The sequence below is a fragment of the Argentina silus genome, assembly GCF_951799395.1.
Source record: "Argentina silus genome assembly, chromosome: 1".
In the NCBI taxonomy this organism is placed as follows: domain Eukaryota; kingdom Metazoa; phylum Chordata; class Actinopteri; order Argentiniformes; family Argentinidae; genus Argentina; species Argentina silus.
The window spans coordinates 19,236,815-19,260,646 of NC_139655.1; the positions used below are offsets into that span (position 1 = coordinate 19,236,815).

The window sequence follows — 23,832 nt, forward strand, 5'->3', positions numbered from 1 at the left end:
AAAAAAAAAAAAAAAAAGTATAATGGACTGTACGACACTGTCAACAACTCCGGAATTAAATAATGATCCAGAGTGAATCCATACATTTTCAATGGGAAATTCAGGATTTCTCAATCAATTTGGAGGTGTTGTATGTAGACTGCGCTACAGCACACCAACGGGGAATTTCGACGCCCTATCATAATTATGGTTTCAGGGCGGTGACTTGTAACTAAAAATAATCTCATGAGTGAGTAACTTGTATGTAAACATTCAATAAAAAAAAATCAACGCAGATTAAACAAAAGCTTTCAATGCCTGGTTCGTGATTTTTTTTTTTATATTGATTTGTTTGCATCACGGACAGGTAACACAGGTAAGCCCTCAAGAAAACTAACACTCATCTTGATCGTATGCATAGCCCTACCGCAAGATAGACTCCTACACCAACAATAATAATGTTTCTCAAAATAACACTTACTTTCCCAGCTCCTCGTAAAGTTGATATTCGTCGGTAAACCTGGTACAGGTTGGTGCAGCCATGGTGAAGGAAGCGAACAGCGGAGAGGGAAGACTCGGGACTGAAAGCTTTGCAGCGACTATCCGGTTCCTGTGTTCAAAAGTAAGACTTGTCGCCTTCAATGCGATATAACTAAAATTACAGAGTAAACATTAAAACTGTAATCTTCGAGATACGTTTCCAAATCCCAGAAAGGTTATTGGCACTACCGGAGTTCACGGGCTGTCAGGGACGTCGAGACCTGCTGTTCAGTGTGTCTACTAACACTTCGGTTTAGGTGCGATACTTTTCTATTGAGCGCTTCCTGGTTGGAAACACTGTACAACGCCTCCCCCTAGCTGTAATCACGGACTCTGAAGTCTCCAAGGGCGCACACACTCAATAAAGACACATCGATCCGCTACTAGTCTTCATATCGCACTAGACTATCTTTTGTAGAACATTTGTAAATCTTCCCAAATAGAATTTGGGAGTTTTAAAGACATAACCCAAAATGATCCCCATAATGTTTAGACCTTCACCAAATGCACATAGGCTACTGAGAGAACAATTTGACTATAATCAGGTGCAACTAGTGCAGTTGCGCTGCTAATGGGATGTTTATCAATGATCCGCATTTAGCTACTAATCTCCTCTAATCCGCCACGAACTACCAGCGCCACAGAAGTGTACAGTAATGCTAATTCGTACTGGTACTATAGGAATTCCATTCACTTAAAGCGTATTGTATTGAATCCGTGTACGAAATGTGCTATATAAATTAAGTTTCATTTGATTTGATTTGAATTAGGTTTTTTTTTCAGATGCCATACCAAGGGATGGTCAATTAAATTGATGGCCGCATGCGTCACGCGCAAACAATGAGACAACGCATAAAAAATTAAAATAAAGTGCGCCCCCGTCCACAATTTGATGATTCATGTAGACAGATGCAACTTTAAGATGTCACTGAAAATTCCTTGGAGGTGGCCTTTGTCTTTGAATTATAACGAGTCCACGTTAAGGTGTCTGCATACAGTAGCAAGAGAACGCTCAACCATTCTATTTGCAGTGGTACCAGGCGACACTGCACACAAGCCAGCGCACTAGCCACCAATGCAGCTTTGAAAAGAGAAATTGAATGGCTTCATTTGTCAATGCCGTTCATCACTGATTTTGTTTAATCATGGAGAGTTAGTTATGACGTTACTTTCATTACAATGACCTTAGAGGCACTCAGTAATAGTCTAGAATATGTGCCATTCCGAATGCTTTCCATGTAAGCAGAATATGGTGTTACTATATGTGTATGTGCATCAGCTCCATCGCCATGACAATATTGCATATTTTGAATGACTTGGGTGTGTCTTTGTAGTACAGATTTTGGACTCACACTGCTCTCTAGTGGAATGATAAGATATAGACACTTAGGTTCACAGTTGCCCTGCCCAATGTCTCCTGTCTGCTCTGTTGACTGATGGTTAGTTCTGTGTGACCAATACTGACCACATTACTTTTCATGCCCAGTGAACTGTCACACACACAAAGGTAACAGAGCAGAATGTCAAGCTATGGCCAGACCTTCACCATGTGAGAAAGGGATTTGAATCATTTATTACAGGATAAACAGGGCAAGTCAGTCAAACATCCTATTTATTTACACATCAGGGCTACCAACCACATGCCATATGCATTCATGTAATCCATTCAGCTGAAGCTATGAACCCTGGGGGGACAGTTTCTATGTAGTGTAAATGGAAACAGCATTGACTATACAATACAATTATTGTATGATAAAGTAATACAACAAAAATGGTTTAATTGAAGATGTATGTGAATGTTTTATTATGAAGTGTCATCCCTCATATTTTGACACTGATAAGTATACATCGTACACATTCTTCACAGCAGAACAACCAAACTACCATATAAAGAATGATTGACGGTTTGGCATAAAAAAAGTATACTTTTCTCACATTCAAGCCTTCTCTCATAGGTGGTCTCATATAAATGTGAGCTAGTATGCAAACTGTAGAATTTCCAAAGCACCACATCTACAATCATTAAAATGAATAGTGAAACGTGACAAATAATTTCATATGATATAACATTTAATAGCAGCACATTTTTGCTTAGTGTGTAGAGAGCATGTGGACTAACTTAAAATAAAATTTGACAAAAGTAGAGTGTCTCTAATCTCTCCATCTGGTTGTGTGTGAAGGTCAACGAGAGCCAACCAGGACCCAGGAGGGATCGGCCTGTAAGTGCTCCACTGCACGGTCTCGTCATTAAAAGGAAAAGGCCTTCTACTTCTTAGGAGTGGAAAGAATGGAGAGGAGATCCTATATGGGGCCATTTGGGGGGGATTTCAGCTTACCATTGTAGACTAGCTGTGTCCAAATAGTGAGAATAGCCTTCTTTCGTTGTCTCCAATTTCCCTTATGAACACTGATATGCGACAGCTGGATAGGTTGAGTCATTACTGTGGAAACCTACCCATTCCTTTCAGCCATAAGTGGCTGTGAAGGAAAGAAGATGAAGAAAGGAAGCTATCAGAGTGTTGGGACACTCCCAGGAAGGTGAACAGCTGAATCGTTTAAATGACTCCATGCAAGAGGAATGATGAGGAAGCGATTGTTCCTTCCATCCTGCCTGCCGTCCATGCTGCTAATATCTTTGGAGGGCTGTCACTCCACTTTTCCCTATTCTCTCTCTCTCTCTCACTCTCTCTGTCTCGCACTTAAGAGGTAACGCTACTCCTGAGTGGTTCTTGTCTGAATGGTGTGAAGGGTGGACACACTGTGGGACGCTGACACACCACTCACCTCCAGAGCAACCTGAACTGTAGGGTACACGCACACACACACACACACACACACACACACACACACACACACACACACACACACACACACGCACAGCATACACACCATTCTGTACCTGCTGTATAATACAGCAGTCAGTTAATAACATTCTGGTGTTTTACTAATTTGTTTGTGGACGTTGACTCATCCTCTTGTCCTTTATTAGTAGCATGTGTGCTACCTTAACCCTAACCCTAAATAATGAAAAGCTACTTCATCAGGAGTACCACTGAAGCCCAAAAATATCCCAAGCCCGTCGCTGTCAGGCTAGCAGTCTTCTTTCTGTTTGTGTTTCATACATAATGACAGAGTAACACAGGAAGACAATATCATACACATTATTTGGGTGAGAAATAATGAAAGACTTGTGAAGAGGGTACTCTGTCAATCAAGGTGTGTGAGGTCTGATTGCATGTTTACATGCATATGCCTATCATTCTAATATAATACATTAGCAAGTATAAATGTGAATTACTTCATCTTTGTATGATTGGGGCTGTCTCTATGGACATACAGTGTTTACAGTAAGTGTGTTTTAGAAACTGAGTGATTCATCAAACAGGGAGGTTACATCATTGTCCATATGGCAAGAAAAACAATGTCTTCCATTCTGTCTTTCAGCCTGGGAATCATGCTTGTTCCACCCTTTCTTAGACTGGCCTGACTTCCATTGTCATCTATGGGTAGTGGTCATAGTCAAGGGATGGCTCAGGTTAGAAAAGAGGTCACACATCACATCATTGCACACCAAGCACTTGTTTCTGTATTCACAATAGTACAAGAGAAGAAAATAATGTTATTCCCCACCTAGCCTCATTAAGTGACCTTCCAATCAAGTTACAGGAAGACATCAAATCTTAGAGAATAGGACTTATTGTATGCTTATTCTATTCTCCCTGAGCTATGAACCACGGTGGATTCAGGGTAGAGGGTGTAGTCTTGTATAGATTGGCCTGGGCTGTGGTTCAGTGCACTGTGGTCAAGGGACTGGGGAAATCCTCCTGTGTCTTGGTGTTTTCTGGATGGGAGGAGAGGGGCTCCAGGGTTGGCTGGGGCTCAGCTCTCTGTGAGTGGAGCAGGCGTTTGGTCAGGAGGCTGGGTGACTCAGGGCTGCTGAGAGATGGATAGGTCCATTGGGCTGCCCAGGGGCTGGGGTTGGGGCCTCAGTTGAGCAATGTTCAACCTGACAGCATAGCTGGAGCACTAACACAGATACAGGCCCAGACCTGTGTGAGAGAGGGAGAGTGGGGGGAGAAGGGAGAGACAAGACACTGGGGGATGAAAAGACAGAGAGAGGGGGAACAGATGGAAAGCAGGGACATTCCAGTAAGTGTTGAGAGGGATAAAGAAACTTGGTAGAAAGAGAGATAAAGACACAGGGAAGGACCAGGAAAAGAGGGAGAGGTGAGTGAAAAGAGGAGTAAGAGCAGAAAAGGGAGAGTGGTGCAGAGAGAAGTGTAATAGAAATTGGAGAAAGAAAGAGGGCTGGACCTCTAGTAGCTGCCAAGAAGAGTTCCAGTTGTGCATGAGTGAAATTGCTCATTACAGGAAATCCCCATGTCTGCTTCTTTGCCACACCCAGCCAACAGAATACAGAGCGAGGGGGATTCTCTCTCTTTCTTATATGCACGCACACACGCACGCACGCACGCACGCTCACACACACACACACACACAGGGGTTATCTCCTCATGGGGACCAATAAATGTCACTGCTAATATTTGCCTTAACTCTTAGTTGTGCCTTGGGAGCTGTAATCACAAGAGAACAGCATGTCTTTCCAGAAGGTATGACACATGCTGAGTTTGTGTTTGTGTGTGTGTGTGTGTGTGTGTGTGTGTGTGTGTGTGTGTGTGTGTGTGTGTGTGTGTGTGTGTGTGTGTGTGTGTGTGTGTGTGTCCCACTTCCCACCATAACAAAGCACGACAGCTCCTGTTCCCACAGGCAATAGATGTAACATCCTGACACATCAATCACTGACCTCTACTGTAAGTCACTTCCCGGGAGGAGCTTCCCATTACACCATTGACAAATATGAGTGGGACCATATTTAATGTGAACAAGAACTCCATTACCTATCATGGGTGGAATGTGACACTTCTGCCAAGAAATTTTGAAGTGCAGACATGTGCTATGCTATCTGTGTGCTTGCACTGCAAGTGCCAATTGTTTGCCGTTTTAGGTTACATTGAAGAGACCTTTCACGGATTACATATCTGTTATGTATGAGTCTTTTCCTTGGACAACAGCTGCCCATTATTTCTATCATCTTTCATCACTTGGATGTGGAGAGAGAAGGGTTATAACACAAGCTTAGCTGACTCATCATGCTCAAATGTAATTCTTGGCAGTCAATCTTGCCTTCTCTATCCTCACGGCTACATATTATTCGGCTAATTTGCACCCTGATCATGCGGAAACCCAAACCATACATATGACTGTTCACACGGGTGCTGAATGAAAAATCTTCTTAAAACCGTTTACAACCCTTAACATAGATCAAAGTGTTATAGACTATTACACAATTCTTTAAAGACTTTCATACTATTTCAAATACAGTAAGTGTAAATGGACATTATGAGTGTTCCAGGAGGATGCTGTTGATATATTGCTTTACCAACTCAATTACGGGAAGGATTTTTCTCAAAAGAGATTGTATTATCCAAAATCCAATGTGGTTTCTCAAGAGAAAGTTGTGGTTTAAATTGTTTCACTGGCAAAATGAGTTCCAGGAGGCTGAGGATTCAGCAGCACCCTGCAAAATAAGAATCTGATCTGTGGTAATTCTCCTCCGTGGTACGTTACACATCATGCACCATCTTCCCTCAACTCAAGTTAGTGTTTTATATAGAAGCTCTTTGTCAGTGAAGCTATGCTTAACCTGTTCAATTCATGACAGAGGGGTCCAAATCTAGCAGGCAGCCTCTAAAGCCCATGGGACCCAAACAGGCACATACATGGATAAAAGTGTGCCCCGTAAAATCTGCTTCCCATGAGTAGAAAGTGTTCATCAGACACCAATCAATTTGATCCAGGGGTTAAACATTTTGTAGAATAAATACTGTAACAAGATCTCACTCTCACCTGCTGTGGATTTACAGTAGTCATGGTCAAGAGGAGCCATCTTCATCTGAGCTCAGCCACTCAGCCCTGCTTAATCCACAGTGGAGGGGATTGATGTGAAGTAGTTTGAGGTCATGATTTGGCACCAGTCACAGTTGAGAGAGCTAGGGTGGTCTGTTTGGGAGGAAAGTACTGTACACCCTGGCATGGTTTCCATCGGCAAGCCCTCTCTCCAACTGGGGCTCCAGTTGTGTGGTGGTAGTGTGGTAGGGATGCAGTCATGAAGACTGTGTGGGCTTTTCCGAATAGTGAATAGGATTTGATTTGAAAGTATCTGTTGCTATTTGTTTCATCGTCTGGAACTATAGATTGCAGTGGGAACTGGGAATTACATGCATCTGAATGGAGAAACTGGTAATACTGTAGCAACCAACACTTTGGCTTGCATAGTGCAACCCAGACATGTTGATTGCATGTAGAGAGCAACACTTATCAACAAAACACATTTAACGACAAGCTAAATTGTTGTGTAACTATTATTAGGCATTGTATAAAGCTTTTAGGGGCATTTAGCATCATTAAAATGACTGATTGGGCCATAAAGTGCAAATAAAACTAAAAGCAACACTCTCTTTTTTAGTATTTAGAAGAACAATTGTGCACCTCAGTCATCACAATTTGTACTTTTGTTCATATGTGTATGCATATGTATTGGCAGCACCAAGCAACAGAAACTGATGAAATCTTGTTTGACTGATTATGTTCCCCTGCCCATCCCATGTGAGTCGCTCCACAAATAATTTCAGTTTTCCCTTGAACACTGCTGAAATTGATTAATCTGGCCTTCCTTAGCTCAGCAACAAAGGAGTTAACTCTGCCCAGCTTGCTTGCCAGATTCAGCTTTATAGTATTTTCCACTTAAATAAAAGGTACTAAGTAGCCACGTGCCAGCAACTGCAAAGACTACAGCAGTTTTCAACACTTTTCTTGTCACAAAAACATTGACTGTCGCCAAAATATGAGAAAATTGGGTCTGATAAAAATGTCTATATATACAGTGCCTTCGTAAAGTATTCAGACCCTGTCACTTTTTCCACATTTTGTTGTGTTACAGACTCAATTTAAAATGGATTAAATAAAAATAATTTGCCATCAATTCACACACAATAACCCGGAATGACAAAGCGAAAACAGGTTTTTATCAGTAAATTTATTAAAATTGAAATACAGAAATACCTCATGTACATAAGTATTCAGACCCTTTGCTATGACACTCTTAAAATTAGCAAAATGTCATCAACAAATCACTCAATAAGTTGAATTGAGTCCATCTTAATGCAAGGATAATAGTTCATGTAATTTTGGAATTAATATCTTTGTTTTTATAGGGTCTCTGATTTGCATAGGAATCAATTACACACTGTGTGGATCAGGTTGTCATTACAAACTGAGCAAATGGAGAGGAACAAAACTGCTCAGGAATGCGACCCTGAGGCCTGGGGAGACTTACAAAAATCTACAAAGTTGAATGGTGGAGAGGAAAAAGCACAGTTGATGGGGCAACATCATCTCAGTCACTCTATCTATATCTCGGTCTATAACCAAGTGGCCAAAAAGAATCCCTTCATGGAAAATAATCTAATAATAATTGTGTCAAGTGATACAGCAAAGAAAGTGGCTGGAAATGTGTTTATTTGGTTTTACTACAAAGCATTAAGTTTGGTGCAAATCCAGCACATGCAATGCAGTTTCTGCACCATCTCTCGTGTGAAGAATAGTGGTAGCTACATCAAGTTATGGGTATTGTCACCAGCAGGGACTGGGGAGTTTGTCAGGATCAAGAGAAAATTATGAAATTTGCTGAGTTGGTAGTGACATCCTAATCTTCGCAGTGTGTAATTGATTCCTATGCAAATCAGAGACCCTATAAAAACAAAGATATTCATTCCAAAATGATATGAACTATTATCCTTGCATTAAAGATGGACTCAATTCAACTTATTGAGTGATTTGTTGATGACATTTTTGCATTTTAGCTCATTTTAAGAGTGTCATAGCAAAGGGTCTGAATACTTATGTACATGAGGTATTTATGTATTTACATTTTAATTTCCTGAAATTAAAAAAAAAACGTGTTTTATTATTATTGTGTGTGGATTGATGGCAAATTCTTTTAATTTAAAAAAAAATCCATTTTAAATTGAGTCTATAACACAACAAAATGTGGAAAAAGTGAAGGGGACTGAATACTTTCAGAAGGCACTGTATATATGAGAGAGAGAGAGAGAAATGTAAATGTAATCTGCCTCAGGGGTTTTATTTTGTTAGTTTGTTTTACATTCAAGTTGAACTGGTGCCAGACCAGACAAAAGGGGGGAAAACATACATAATTAAATTCAGACAGACTGTGCTCATAAAACAACAAATGTTAATCTTACTTCACTATCAGATATAAATCCTACATCTGTTTCCATTATCTTGCAACACTGCAATCTACAGTTAATATAATAGAACTATGTTATTTATCTTTTTTCTTTCACCCAAAAATATGGCGATGTCTGCAAAGTTTAATCCATTTACTTTCTTAATGTCACAAAAGTTCAAGCATGCAATAAAAACTAGAAAAATAAACATTCTTCAAATGCCCCACCTAACACACAGTCTGAGGTCTTAGTTGTTGGGGCTTTAACAGTAGTGATTGAAGTGGGTCTCTTCCTAGGCCAACATTACTCACTGAAACTAATCTAGGTCCATTTGTCAGCTGTCTCCAACTACCTCAAACCTTCAGTCCAATAATGTTGTGAGCAGGACAATCCTGTAAAACGGAATGTGTCAATCCCTGAGATTTGACCATCTGAAAGTCTTTAGACAACAAAACAGTCACAACACTCAAAAAAGACTATTCTTCCACCTTCCTTTTTAGCTTCCTCTTCTTATTTGCTTTCTTCTTCTTTCTCTTCTTGGCCAGGTGGTTGGTGAGGAGGTTATTCTCCCTGTCATTCTCATCCTTGTCCTCTTCATCCTTGTACCAGGGTCCCCAAACCCCTCCGTTAAACTGAGGGTTGGAGCGGGAGTCTTTGGGCGGGTAGCGCACTGGCACTGCTGTCCTATTGTACTGTGCTAACCGCATAAGCATCTTCTTCACTATGTGTGGGTAGCGTAGTGACAGGTCCACTCTCTCATATGGATCTGCCGTGATGTTGAACAGCCAGACAGACTTTCCCCGGTCCCAGCGAACACGTTCGTTGTGCCAGCGGTTGGTCAGCAGCTGGTTGGAGAAGGTCTGTGGAGGGACCCAGTCACTGTAACCAGGGACCCCTGTCAGAAGCTTCCAGTGGCCCACCCTGAGGGCAGCACGGATGGCCGTGTTCCAGAGGCCATAGCCAGCCTTCCAGGAGCCATTCTTGGCCTTGGTGTAGATGGTGTCGATGTTGTGGAGGATGTCCTGTCGTGGTGACGGCCGGCCCTCGCTGATGGCCTCCCATACATCATACCCATCCAGGTTCAGATCCTCGTCCAGTGTGCCCTCGCCCAGTGTTACCAGGGTGGGGAACCAGTCTGTGATGTGCACCAGTGCCCTGCAGCGTGTGCCTTTGTTTACCAGCAGAGGGCTGTGGACGAAGCCCACCGCCCGGATGCCCCCCTCCCAGTAGGTGGCCTTACACCCTCTGAGGGGCCAGTTGCTCCCCCCGACTAGCGGCTGGCCCCCGTTGTCAGAAGAGTATACCAGGATAGTGTTGTCGTAGTAACCATAGCGTTTGAGCGCCAGAGTGATGTTGTGGATGGCCTCGTCGAGACATGACACCATTGCAGCGTACTTGCGGCGGTGCAGATTGGGGATGGACTTGTAGCGCTCCAGGTAGCGTGCAGGCACCTGCAGAGGAGAGTGGACCGCCTGGTAGGCCAGGTAGAGGAAGAGAGGCCTTCGAGGGTTGTGATTGGCCAAGATGTCCACAGCTTTCTGGGTGTACATCAAGGTTGAGTAGAGGCCCCTATCCTGTTCCCAGGCTGCCTCCTCCCCCTCATACAGGTCATAGCCACACATGCCAGGACCGTCACATTTATAATGGCTGTAGTAGTCACCACTGCCCAGCAGGGAGCCAAAGAAGGTGTCGAAGCCACGCTGGGTGGGCATGCAGCCGCGCTTGTAGAAGCCCAGGTGCCACTTGCCCACCATGTGGGTGGCGTAGCCTGCCTGCCTCAGCTTCTGGGGCAGGGTGACGTTCTCCAGAGGCAGACAGTTGGCCTGGGTGGGACGGATGACGGAGTGCTGGAGGCCAGTGTGGATCTGGTACCTGAGAAAGGAAGAGATGAAATGGTATCAATCAATAAAATTGTCTTCACATAACACATATTATTACTTGTTTGTTATTGCTTACAAATTCAGTTGTCAAAAAACATATTTTAACAGTAACCCATGCCTAACCAAGGCCAATGAAGAATTGAATAGGTTGTTTGAGAGAACTTGAGAGAAGCCAGACTTTGAAAAGGGAGCCAAACACCCTAAGATTCAGGATGAAAAACTCGTCAGCATAAAACATTTGTTTACAGTTGCAGTTAAATATAATATGGAATACAGTATTTATTCCATGACATACTGTATGTCACTGCTCATGACCTTATGACTTTTCTTTCCTCTACTATTTGACATTCACCAGTTGACCATGCTTCCTAAACTGTGAATTTGCTTCCTCTTAATTCTATAGTTGAATTGTGAAGACTAATGCTACACAAGGTGCACACAAATTGGTCTGGAAAAGGAAATAGGCTACAGTGGAGAATATTTATACAATTTCAACATGCTACTGTAAGACATACAATAAAATAAACCAAACACTGTCCTAAGGTCTTGGTAATCCGGTTTAAATTTATAAAACGACAGATTACCTCTTTTTCTCCACAATGAATGCTTTCACAGACCATTTGAATGCAATGAGTCGGCACAGAAAAAGCTCTATATAAAGGAGTATACATGTATTATTCAATCTAATTCCAATTACAATGGACTTAGTCCAAAGAAAACAGGTTGAAACTGACAGACGAGTACTCAGTCCACACTGGCAACCCAAGTGCATAGTGATATTAGATAGGAGATGTCCAAAAGCAATATGGCAGAGGATGTAGTGGTCATGGTCGTGGTAGTGGGTGCCCAGAGCAGTGGGTCAAAAAAGAAAACCTGCTATTCAAGACATGCCAGGAAATGTGGCTGTGACCTGCAACTAATAGGTGAAATATTGTGGCGATCTTGGAAACAAGAGATGACTTGTATTGACTTTGCCTTGGTGTCTTTACATCTCTGGTGATGTGAGACTGACAGAGTACTGAGTTTCAAAAATACGTTTCAAAAGAAGCCCATGTCCATTTACATGGTTTACCCTCTCCCTGGTCCTACCAATAGACAAAGCAAAGTCCATAATGAATCTAAACATCAATAAAATAGGCTAGACTCAAACAAAACAGTCTTACTCTAAAAACTGGAGGCAGACTGCACAAAACATTAAATATGACTATATGAAAAAAGGTATGTTTGTAAACACTGCAATGCGGGTTTGATTGAATTGAGCACTTAAAGCAGCTAAGGGAGGACTTAGTAATCTGATGTAGAAAGCCATGCTACCTTCACAAAGGCACTCTTTTAAACCTTGTCCTCCAATGCTTATAGGTGACGACCTGTCTTGGCATGGAAGTGCAGTAACCTGGGACTTCGGAGTATGTCTCAGCAGTAGAAAAAAACAAGGTAAAAATACCACTGATTTCATTGCAGTCTGCCTCTCCTTCTTTTAGAGAAAGCCAGACTCCTTAAATCCCTCTCCTTCTCCCTCCCTCTCCCCCCTCATCCCTCTTTCTCTCCTGCAGCCAGTGGCAAACAGGCAACTCCTCACTGGGGAGAAGTAGAGAAAATAAGAGCATGGTGTGAGCTTTAGGAATGGATGCATCAATTGGAGGAAAGCCAGGGAACACACACACACACACACACACACACACACACACACACACACATACACACACACACACACACATACACACACACAAACACATCTGCTTCACACAGCACAGCTGGGTTGGTTATCGTCCTACACTTTCAATAAATCTACAACATCAAACATTAATTTATTCAAACACTGGCGCCCTTTCATGCAAGTATTTGCATGTCTTTCTTTGCATATCCTGGAGCCGCAAATAAGCACAAATAAGAATCACCTTCCTCTATGTAATAGCAAACAATAGATATTAAAGGAAACTGCTTATGATTACCTAGAGAAACAGAGAGAGGTTTTGTTTAGTTGATGAGACATTCTTAGATGTTTCAGACTGATTGGTTGCTTTCCAAAATAACTCACTTCAAGTTTTTACACAACATTAAATTGTCAGATAGATGCTTACCAGGATTTGTAAACTGGAATTTGTGCTTGTATTTGTATGTCTGTGCATGTGTGCTTGTTTCTGTGTGAGTGTGAATGTGTGTGTGTGTGTGTGTGTGTGTGTGTGTGTGTGTGTGTGTGCGCGCGCAAGCATGTCTGTGTGTGACTCTGTGTGTGTGTATTTGCATGGGATTAGCTAATGGACCCCTGGAGACAAGGGAGTGAAGGTAATGGAGCTCTCTCTCTGCCAGGGTCCCTTCAGTACAGTACAGAATGTGCGAGGAGGCCGGCCGGCAGGCTGCCTCAGTGAACAACTGAACACGTGGAGGACCTCCTCCTACACCGCTGCATGGCAGATGTGTCTGAACGCCAGTCACTATGACTACAATGCTCATAACACACCTGTGGTAGTTTGGAGTGTTGCTTGTTCCTTCTCTCTATCAGACTGTATTACACTGTACTTACATTCAATGAGCATGGAAGGGGTCATTATCATACTAGTACCCAACATATGGTAAGCAAACCCTAAGATCTTTTGCTAATGTATTCTAAGGGGGAGGAAGCGCCAAAAGGGAAAAACTCCAAACGGATCCTAGGATCTTCTGATGAATGGCATGATTTCAGGCGTGCGATTTAAAACTTGACTTAAAAACAAAAGATTAGGCTAAAGATTACTATGATCAGAAATAATCCTTTCTCTGAAGTCCAAACGGCAGTCAAATTTAAAATGAGAGGCTCTTATGCTAAACAACCATGGACCCTAAAGGGAGCCGGAGCCAGAGTGTTGGTTTCATGTGGGGCTGGGATGGTTTCCCATCAGCTGGTGGTCTTGGGAGGGGGGTCTCCACAACCCCACAACAAACACACTGGGGGAAAGAGGATGCATTGTTTTGCTGACTGAATGTCATTAGATAAGGCAATATGAATCCTAACTAATCCCTGAACCAATACAGGGATGGGAAAAAGAGAAGAGGGAAAACTAACATCTGTCTTGGGGTAGAGAGACACCATCAAGCAAGCATTTTGGTTGTCATGGAGCATGGCACTGAGACAGCTCATAGGCTTTGACAAGGGTAGAGCTGAACCTATTCACCCCATTGGATATATGCTTGTCCTATGAGGAACATAGGACTCAACAAATGTTATATTGCTAGATATAAAATGCAGAGCAAGCGTAAAATGCTTTATTTTCCATCACAAGTAATTTCTCACAAGCCTTTTTCGCAAGCAATTACACATTCATGTTTACTCCCTTCATTTGCCTATTAATGTCTATAAAAACGTTGTTTTTGGAGGTTCTCTGCCTATTATCTCCCGTCTGCCAGATGTGGACCTTTTGTATACATTCTATCAGTGCATACAGTAGATTCCATTTTCCATTCCTTCACTTCATTTGTTTTTATTTGTCCAGCTCCACGTCAAAGCCAAGGCTAAAATAGGATTGAGAGAAAAGACACAACATGTACCCAGCATCTTATTATTCCGATTTTAAAGACCAAGAAAAAAAAAAATCCAGCAAACAAAAAGTATGGATGCGTGTGTGTGTGTGTGTGTGTGTGTGTGTGTGTGTGTGTGTGTTTTTAACCATATAATCCCAACCCTCCTGAGAGTCTTGGGGGTGCTGGCTCTTGCATACCAAAAGGTTACTGCCGTGTAATGTGAATGTTATGCTACGCATAGTCTGTGATCCCTGCACAGATCAGTCATCTTAACACAAGATCTTGATGGGGACTGGTTCAACGTGGAACCCCAGGAATTCCTGGTCTATATCTCTTTGAAATGGGTCTTCAGGGAAACAGGGCAACCTTCACTTCACTTCACTGTGTGTGTCTGGAGTGGTTGAAGGATAGTTCTGCCTTTTAGTCTTTATGGGCTCTTGACATGACTGAAGTAATGACCATTTTCAAGAAATGTACCCCCTCCCCTCCACCTTGTGTCAAGTACAGCTGATTTACAGACACACAATGGAACCCTATATGGCACGAACAGACCTCAAGGGTCAAAGGTTGAGTGTCAAGGGCCAGCCATCTTCACTTTACATGCCCAACAACTGTCCCTGGATTGCAATGTACATACTGTATAACGTGTATTGTAGACAATGAAAATGACTGAAATGAATGAATGCCCACTTTTACTCACTTTCAAACAGGGCCATTACATTCTGAGGCTAAATCAAATTACAGTTACAATCTCAAACACCCCTGTAATCACAAGGCCAACAAATCACACACGCTATTAAACATAAATCACCAAGTGCAATTGCAATCACAGTGTCCCACAAGGCAAGTGCATTCGCCACTACAGCCACCAGGCTCTGAAGGTTCCAAACCATGCCCGAGCCTGGGCCAGCCCATGTTAGTGTTCCACGTCCTCCCACATATGTTTCCAATAAGCAGCCTCTCCTCAGCTCTCTGTAGTTAATCAAATTCAGCCTCGGAGCAGTGTGGCTTGCTCACTCATTCCCTCCCTTCTCCTCCTCTTCTCATTCAGCTGCTATCTCCACACCACCCCCTTCAATCTCTCTCTGCTCCCTACTTGGCTAATGTCCCCTTTAACCTCTCTACCATACTATCTCTTCAAGGAGTCATTCCTTCACTCTCATCCACACCCTTCCTCACACCTTCTCTTATACCCTTCCTCACACACTCATTCATTGCATGAGCTTTACCCATCCACTTGATTGTTTATTCATTTGTTCTGTAAACCAGTGTTTAGGGATAGAGTGAGTGTGGAGGTGAAAGAGCAAGGTCAAAAGAGAGTGACAGCTCATAGAAGCGACAGGGTATGGGTGCGTGAGAGGAGAAGCAGAGACGACTGTGGACAGACAGCATGGGGGCTAAAGAAGTGGAAGATGAGATCAGAGGGGGGTGAGATGTAAAGGGGAAAAGAGTAGCGCTGAGCAAATAAACGACAACTCTGTCTGTGGTTTGATAGAGTCCACGCTCTTAAGTCCAGCACTATCCTTGCTAGTGATCTGCTCCACAAAGCCCATGGACCCTGGGGCACATTCCTAATCATTTGTTTGTTGATGGATGGCAGTTCATCAGATGTAGGCCTTTGATAACAACATTTAATTTAGCTTTACACTGATCTCTCCTGCTTGGCAGGTTTTCAAGTGTGACCGCTGGATCACCCCCTCCCCTGGGAAGCAGGGCTTAGAGAGCAAACGGAGGGAGAGAGAGAGAATGTGTTTAAAGGAATGGATGAGAAAAGATCTTAAGGCTCCTTAATCAATGATGTGTATTCAGACTAGTCACATTGGGTCTATATATTTCTATGTGGAAAAGACAATGTCTCTGGGTGTCAGTGAAGTTACAACAAACAATTCAAGATCTTTGAATGCTATCTGACAAACACCTTTTGAGTTGTGAACCTTCCAAAAAACAGTGACGTTCAAGCCAAGAAAGTAAGCTGTCTATAGCCTAGTCAATGCCTTACTCTCTATCCATGCACACAACCTTTGACAGAGGCCACACATCTTTGCCTGGGCAATGATTGTCATGTCTGTCAAGCTGTGAAATTCTCGTCTTTGACACCCCAGAAGTGTGTTTACAAAACTCTCCAAAAGAATCCTTTATCCAAACTACCTCATTGGTCATGTCTTAAGTGGAGGTATTTGACGGAATCTGGTTTGGAGCTCGAACCATTGTCTCGCCATGTCACACACATATTCCGTACACATATCCCACAATCTTCCCTTTTAAAGAGCAGCATCGCCGCTGCCAGCAAGGTAACCTGTAGCCTCTCCTGGTATAATTCTCCTCCTCTCCAGGAGACCAGGGAGTACAGTGAGAGTTCATGGGGTTTTAGGGCTACAATAATTCAAGGGCTGTCTCTGAACATGAGGCAAATCTCTGGCTAAAACCTCTAATCTTTCCAGCGCAGCCTGAGGAAAGCCAGAGGTCGAGATGCACTGATGTTGAGCTACCCAGGGGTCAGGTACTGTAGCAATCTGTTCTCCAGCTCCCGTCACTGGGAGGTTAAAGTGCTTTACTGTTGTATGGCGAACAGCAGCACAAAGATGTTTGCTTGTCCGTCTCCCATCTCTTTTCCATTAACGACTCAATTTCTCCCATATCTCGGTCTAGATAACATAATGAGTTCATAGAGGTGAGGACCAAAACCGATATTTTAAAGGAGCCCCCTATGCGCTTCAGTGGCTGGGTCAGTCTTGCATGCTGCCAGCAGGTCACTGATCAGTGAGACAGTGGGCCAGTGTGTATGTATGGGTGAGGGAGCTAGGCCCCTCTTTGGTGTCCAGGTGTTGTGTTACAGCAAAGGTGGGGGAGTCAGACGACACTCATTTTAATAGTCAAAGATTCAGAAAAACTCTATGAGTCCCAAAACTTTATCATTGCCTCAACAATACCTCACTTTTAGGATCAGTGACAGTGTGTGGGAATGGTCGTAGAAGCAGGGGACATTTCTAGGATTAGTGTTTTCTGACTTTTAGGTGGACCTTTAGTCCAGAATCTGGCTTAATATAATATAGATCTGTGGAACTGCTCCTTTATGGTCTTTTGCCAGTCGATATTTACACTGAAATAGTGGATGAGATAGGGTATTTCCCTCACACAATAATAAAGCACTCTTCCCTGCAATGCACAGTGCCATGGGGAAAAAAGTAGAAAAAGGCTGCAGACATTACCCTTGTGAACTTCATTACCATATACTGTATGTCAACATGCCCCAGGGTATCTGGATGTTCATTTTGACCCGTCAGAGTACCTCAGTCCACTGGGTGGTGCTGAATATTTATGAGGCAAGACAACCTGTCCATCTGGTGACAGTTGAGAAAAGCACAACTTTTTTCACACAGTAGAGCAACAAGGTGATTTACAATAGGGGTAAAAAAAAAAAAACATGTTTTTGATTACATTAAGATTATGCAGCAGAGGTCAGATTCAGGTGGTTGCCATGTCAACCAGCCAAACCAGCCACCTGATAAGCACCTCAACAGTCACTTTTGAAATGCTCATGTTTCAATTTTTGCCTCTACTTGCCAGGAGTAGAGAAAAAGCTTAAAGACCAGAACCTCCTTCTCTGTAATAACATGTAAGACCAGCCCACAAAGGGGGGAAAGCATTAACATCTTGACATTTTAATGCACCTATAGAACGGATCACTGACCAGACAATGGTCGACATCTGCTGCAGTCCCACCACAAGGCATGGAGGGTAAATCAATTCAGTCTGGTTTCCCAACCATACATACTGTATTGTGCACTACGGAACCATAGTCCTTATAACAGTATTAGAGTTACACACATGCACAGGCAAACACACACACACAGACACAGACCTCCAATCTTCTCTTTGACCTCCACAGACCTCATTCTCCTCTTTGACTGCCACAGACCTCCTCTCCTCACCTTCTGTAATTTAATATAAACCTACAGTGCCTATAGAGAGTCTACACCCCCTTTCAAAATGTTCACCTTTTGTCGTCCCAGAGCCTGGAATCAAAATACATCAAATTATTATTTTTTTCCCACTGATTTACACAGCCTGCTGGACACTTTCAAAATGAAACACTTTCACTTTCTTTCAGAAAATGTCCAATCATTTATTTAAAATTAAAAACTGAGAAGACCTGTTTGCAAAAGTCACCATCCCCTTGCTATGGCTCACCTAAACTGTGCTCAAATACAAAAATGCCTTCAACAAGTTACTCAATAAGTTGAATTGAGTGCACATATTTAATTGCAAATCCAGCACACCTACCACCATTTTCACACCATGTGTGAAGAATAGTGGTAGCTGCATCATGTTATGGGTATAGTTGTCACCGGCAGAGACTGAGAAGTTTTTCAAGATCAAGAGAAAATGAAAAAATGTGCTGAGTTGGTAGTGACAGCCTAATCAACACAGTGTGTAATTGATTCCTATTTAAATCAAGGACCTTACAAAGACAAAGATATTGATTATGAAATCACATGAACTATTATCCTTGCACTCAGATGGACTCAATTCAATTTATTGAGTAACTTGGTGAATAAATATTTGTATTTTGGCTAATTTTAGGAGAGTCATAGCAAGGGGGTGTAGACTTTTGGAAACAGGTCTTCTGTTTTTTTTCTTTCACTTTGAAAGTGTCCAGTAGGCTGTGTAAATCAGTGGGAAAAAATCATAATATTTCTATTCCAGGCTCTGGCGCAACAAAAGGTGAACATTTTAAAAGGGGGTGTAGACTTTCTATAGGCACTGTATATTTCTATATGGATGCTACCAGTGCTTTATACTGTAAAAGAATGGTGAGGTGGACTAGGTTGGGGGTACTTCTTTCATTATTTTCTCAGAGGTCTACCAAAAGAGGTGCCCATTACCCTTCCCATTTCCTAAGGAGTGAAACAGATGGTGCAGGCACTCTGGGGAAGTCTTGTGGAGACCATGTTAACAAGAAAAAATGCTGATGTGAAACATAAGCACACTACAAAGTGAAACCACAATCAAGCCACTGATTTAATCACCCTGTTCTCTAATAGGCCTACATCTATATTGTTTTCTTCTGCGGACCAAAACACAAGGTGGTTGCTAGGAAAAGCCAAGAGTTGCCCCACTTGCAAACATTTAAGTTGTTATTTCTGACGTGCATCTTTGTAGTGCAACATTAACATCAAACAATTGCTTTGAATTACATTTTCTGCAGTCACTGGTGCCTCCAACATCTTTATATTGTATAGGCCTACTTTGGTATGCATATCAGTGTATTGAGAACATACTGTAGGTCTGCATAGACTCAGGTCATGATGCACTTGCATTCAATAGTGAGATGCTTCACAGGGCTTATTCTTTAGAGTCCACTGCAAAACAGTCCAATATTCACTCTCTACCAGTCATCTGCAATGATGTATCCCACACACAAATTGGTTTTGGCCATTTGACCTTGCATAATTGCTTGAAGTTACTTTAAATCATGTGAGATCGACAATAGAGATAACCAGACATCTAGGTTACAGCTTACTTGGTCACTGGACTTTCAGCATTAGGAAACACCCCTCAGCGTAATAGCCTCAACTGAAGAATAAAGTAAACATGGACAGGGTCAAACGTACCTGCCAGTCATTAATTGACTCCTGGATGGGCTACAGAGGGGCTGCACATAGTAATTCTCCAGTTTCACTCCCTCCGCTGCCAGTCTGTCGAGAGTCGGCGTTTTGATCTCGGACCCATGGTACCCTACGTCCCGGAAGCCTTGATCATCAACCAGGATGAAAATGATGTGCGGCTGAGTAGAGGGTTTGTCGAGTTCGTTCGGTCTCTTCCGCAAATTGGCATTCCAATGTTCCCACGACATTTGATAACCCCATGTTGGTAAACTAAACGCGAATAAACCCACCAGGACACATGCGAGAAACATCTTTATCGCCAACTTCAAAATCAATTCATGCGAAACATTATTGCAACCACTCTCGTAAACATAGGGATAGTCGATTACATTTCAGATGGCTACAAAGTATGTGATTGTCATAGCGGACAAATCGTGAGTGCTTTGGCGCGTTGCACATGTTCGGGGGTAACAGCAACACTTGGAAATTGGGTTCGCATTGTCCTCAGTATCCTATTCTTCTACCGTAGCCCATTGACATCCATTCTGTGCAAAACGCAGCATTTGTGCTGAAGATAAACGTGTATCTTCTGTTGGGATGTTTTAAAAGACGTTTCAATTGAAGGATCTCCACCTGACTTGTCGTTAAATGTGGTCAATCTCTAGGAACGTGAGGCTTCACATTCCAAAGGTCCTAAAATCAATCCTGCACATATGATTCTTCTGGGATGTGTGACACTCCACTAGTTCGTGGTGGACCTCAATATACATCCAAGTGGTTCTCCTCTCAGCGGCGAGTCTGCTTCTGATGAACCACCCTCCCTGCACGAGCTGCCAGCAATGCGTACAGTGCCAGCTCGCGGGGCAAATCCATGTGTGCTCTCTCCTCTCTCCTCGCGCTTCACAACTGCACTACAGCATAAGGAGAAGCTGAGAGAAGAGCTTACCCATGCAGGACAGACACTGCTCTACGATATCTCTGTCTACCACGCTCACTGTCTTTCTCCACAGCCCACACATGTAAGTGGTGGTGGGATAGAGCAGAAAAACGTTCATTTGCATCAACCTGGTGTCAAGTTGATTAAATAACACGATTAGAAAAAATAAAACCTATTCAACAGTCTCACAATGGGGAATATCATTGATTTGTTTTCTCGTGTCCTCCCGGGGGGGAAGCAGCATGTTTCTCTTTTCTGAATTTCCAGCCCTGCAAAGAGTAACATTTGATTTATGGATTGGCTCCGGAAACAGTAACAAGGCTTGCAGAAACAGTGTTGGGGAGATAAATACTCTCTTATTGTAAATAGAAACATTGGTTGTCTGTATTATTTTTACAACCATTCTTTGATGCAGGCTATACATGTAGTACAACTCCCTGCTTGGGTGTCCAAGTATGCTTTTTATTTTTTAGCAAAGCTATTAGGTTAGGCATTGCGTGGAAGTGTCTGTGAATGAGATTAAGCATTGTCTTATGGATGTATAACTGTAGAGATTCTGACAGAAATTCATTTAAACTCAACCAACTATTCACCCTCTATGTTTTGGTTATGGGTTTAAGATCACATCAGTCCATAGAGTTTATGGGCTATGCAATGATTCCAAATGTGTGTGTGTGTTGGTATGCCTTGCTGAAAAAAAAGTTGTAGTCATATTACAAGTTCAAATAATTAAGGAAACTAGCCTCAGGCAAGGACTAGATGTTGTACTACCATACACTACCATATATGTCCTACTCTTTGATGCACCTAATGCAACTTTTAAAAAATTATTACCTATTTCAATATGTCTAATGCTGAGCTCCTTCTCCCCACTCCAGTAGACTGGGGACTCTGAGAAGGGATTCATTCAGCTGGGTTTATCTCATTGAGTGTGTTTATATCCTTAGGGGATGCAGCAGCTGGCTCTACCACGCACTACTCCAAAACTGCCCTTATTATGATTTTTACTTCTCACATAAAGAGCTGGTGTGAGTTACTGAATTGGGCCAGAGGTGTCTGGAGCACTGTACAGTGTGTGTCTGTGAAAGCCCACAGACGATGACTTTTAGGTTCTAGTTAATGCATGCATCCAGATCACACACATAATGACCTAGTGAGAGGGTGTCTGAGACATGAATTAATTTTCTGCTCGATAAACATAGTTGACAGACAGCAACGACTAGTGCAAATAAGAGAATGACTCCAGACTGTCTAGCGATACAAGTTTGGACATAGCTAGCATACAGGATGACTGTACCCACTGTCAGAGTGAGCTGTTGCATTTATCTAAAACCAGGCTTTGTAAGACATATCAGCAAAGGTCACTTTATGGTACTCCAAATGAAAACCTTGCCTTTTACTTGACCAGAGGCAAATAATGAAGTCCACTGAGACCATCAGGTCTACTTTGTCTTGATGCTGAGTGAGTATGTAAGTCCTCCTAAAAGTAAGCAGGGACCAAATGCCATGTCATTTCTGTTGAGAGGGGCGGATGTTTTCAATGATCCACTCATTCAGCCACTCCTAGAGGTTAACATTATTGCTCATAGATCCTCCAGGAGGTCCGATGACCTCATGCTGAGTCACATGACTTATCCAACCGGCCCACAATTATGATGCAATGGCACAGGATGCAGGGAGCCAGACTGATTTGTGTGTGCCATGGACTGAACAATCCCTGGGCTTTGGAAGAAATGGATGGCAAGCCCCCTTTCCAATAAATCCTTTTTTTTGTTTGTGTGCATAACAGTAAAAATGCCCATACAGGCCATCCCACACACACTGGGGACTGGCAACCATAACCCTTCTTTTCCCGAGAACTGAGCTCACCACATTCCGCCAGAGCTGTCTTCCTGCATGGTTGCCTCATTGTTGAGGTGACTCATTTTACAAGGCATAGGGGGGGGAACTTTGCAAATTTCCAAGGAATAATTAAACTCCCAACTGAGTCTTTGAAAAAGGCATCCTTAATAGCAGTCTTTCTTGTCTCTCCTGTTGCATTGACGTGTATCCCCCCTAGTACATCAGTAATAGCTCCTTGTGCCAACACATACTGTACATTACCTGTAGACATTTTACAAAAAAGCAAGATTTGCTGGACTGCTGTAACCATTTTGGGAATATTCTCTATCAATGTCAATGTTTCCACACACTAAAAATGGTTAAGGCTGACTGGAATGACCCTTATGTGTTCCCAGTAAAGAGAGATAAAGACAGGTCTACCAATGCTCAGGTGTTGACATTGAGATTACAGGTGGGACTGTGAGTGAGACCCACATGATCTGAGGCACTCACCTGTCATTGTGTCAGACATTCCACAGTGGGCTACTGAAATAACATATGGTGCAGGTGGGGCTCCTATGGGGGATATATACAGTAATACATATGTAGCTAACCTTGATCTGCAGATAAGGGGAGAATGTGAACTATGTTGGGGGAATTGTAAGATTGTCAAATGTCATTGCAAGCTTTTTACATTTGAGGCCTAAATGGATTAATTGCTATGATAGAATCTGTTTTATTTATAAGATTTACTTTTTCAAAAACACAACAGAAAAATATATCATCTATCCAAAATCTGTCCCTCTAAAACACTACATTTTAACATGGGAAACAGCTATTCACAATGTCCATCATAATGCGGTCCGAATTGATCATTTGGAAATAAGTTACCCACTTCTCAGACAAATAATAATATATAATAATAAGTCAGCTGATCACATAACTCTCTGTGCCCCTTTGACCCATCCAGCCTATCCATGCCAAATGGCTGGCTAATCCAATTCCAGAGTGTTAAAGTTATAATGAGCTACAGATTGTACAGGCTCCCAATGAGCACTGATTAAAAACAACAGCAGGAGACACTTTCACTCAGTGCAAATCACTGGCCAGCTAGTGAGCCGGGATTTAATAGGCCTGACTGGGCAGAAATGAACTTGTTTGTGGAGCTTTCATGTCCGCCAATCATCTCCATTTGAAAAAGGACAGAAAACTTGAAGAATGTATTGCTATAGTCAGGAGCAGATATGAAAATGAAAGAC

The 23,832-nt window shown here is 42.5% G+C and overlaps 2 protein-coding genes across 15 annotated transcripts in view; both read right to left on the reverse strand.

Annotated features, from left to right (window-relative positions):
- Nucleotides 1–769, reverse strand: part of LOC310805645 (calcium/calmodulin-dependent protein kinase type II delta 1 chain) — a 58,169-nt gene extending 57,400 nt beyond the window's left edge. For all 14 annotated transcript variants that reach the window (XM_083671419.1, XM_083671420.1, XM_083671425.1 and 11 more), the window contains exon 1: nt 461–769. In XM_083671419.1, the coding sequence (XP_083527545.1) occupies nt 461–522 (62 nt within the window). In that variant the 5' untranslated portion in view covers nt 523–769. The remainder of the gene's footprint in view (nt 1–460) is intronic.
- Nucleotides 770–8,703: 7,934 nt separating this feature from the next.
- arsj (arylsulfatase family, member J) lies at nt 8,704–20,738 on the reverse strand. The gene is made up of 2 exons (XM_083694986.1): nt 19,822–20,738; nt 8,704–10,700 (listed from the first exon to the last, which is right to left on the reverse strand). Exons 1-2 carry the CDS (start codon nt 20,124–20,126, stop codon nt 9,305–9,307), a joined length of 1,701 nt encoding a protein of 566 aa, XP_083551112.1. The 5' UTR covers nt 20,127–20,738; the 3' UTR covers nt 8,704–9,304.
- Nucleotides 20,739–23,832: the final 3,094 nt, after the last annotated feature.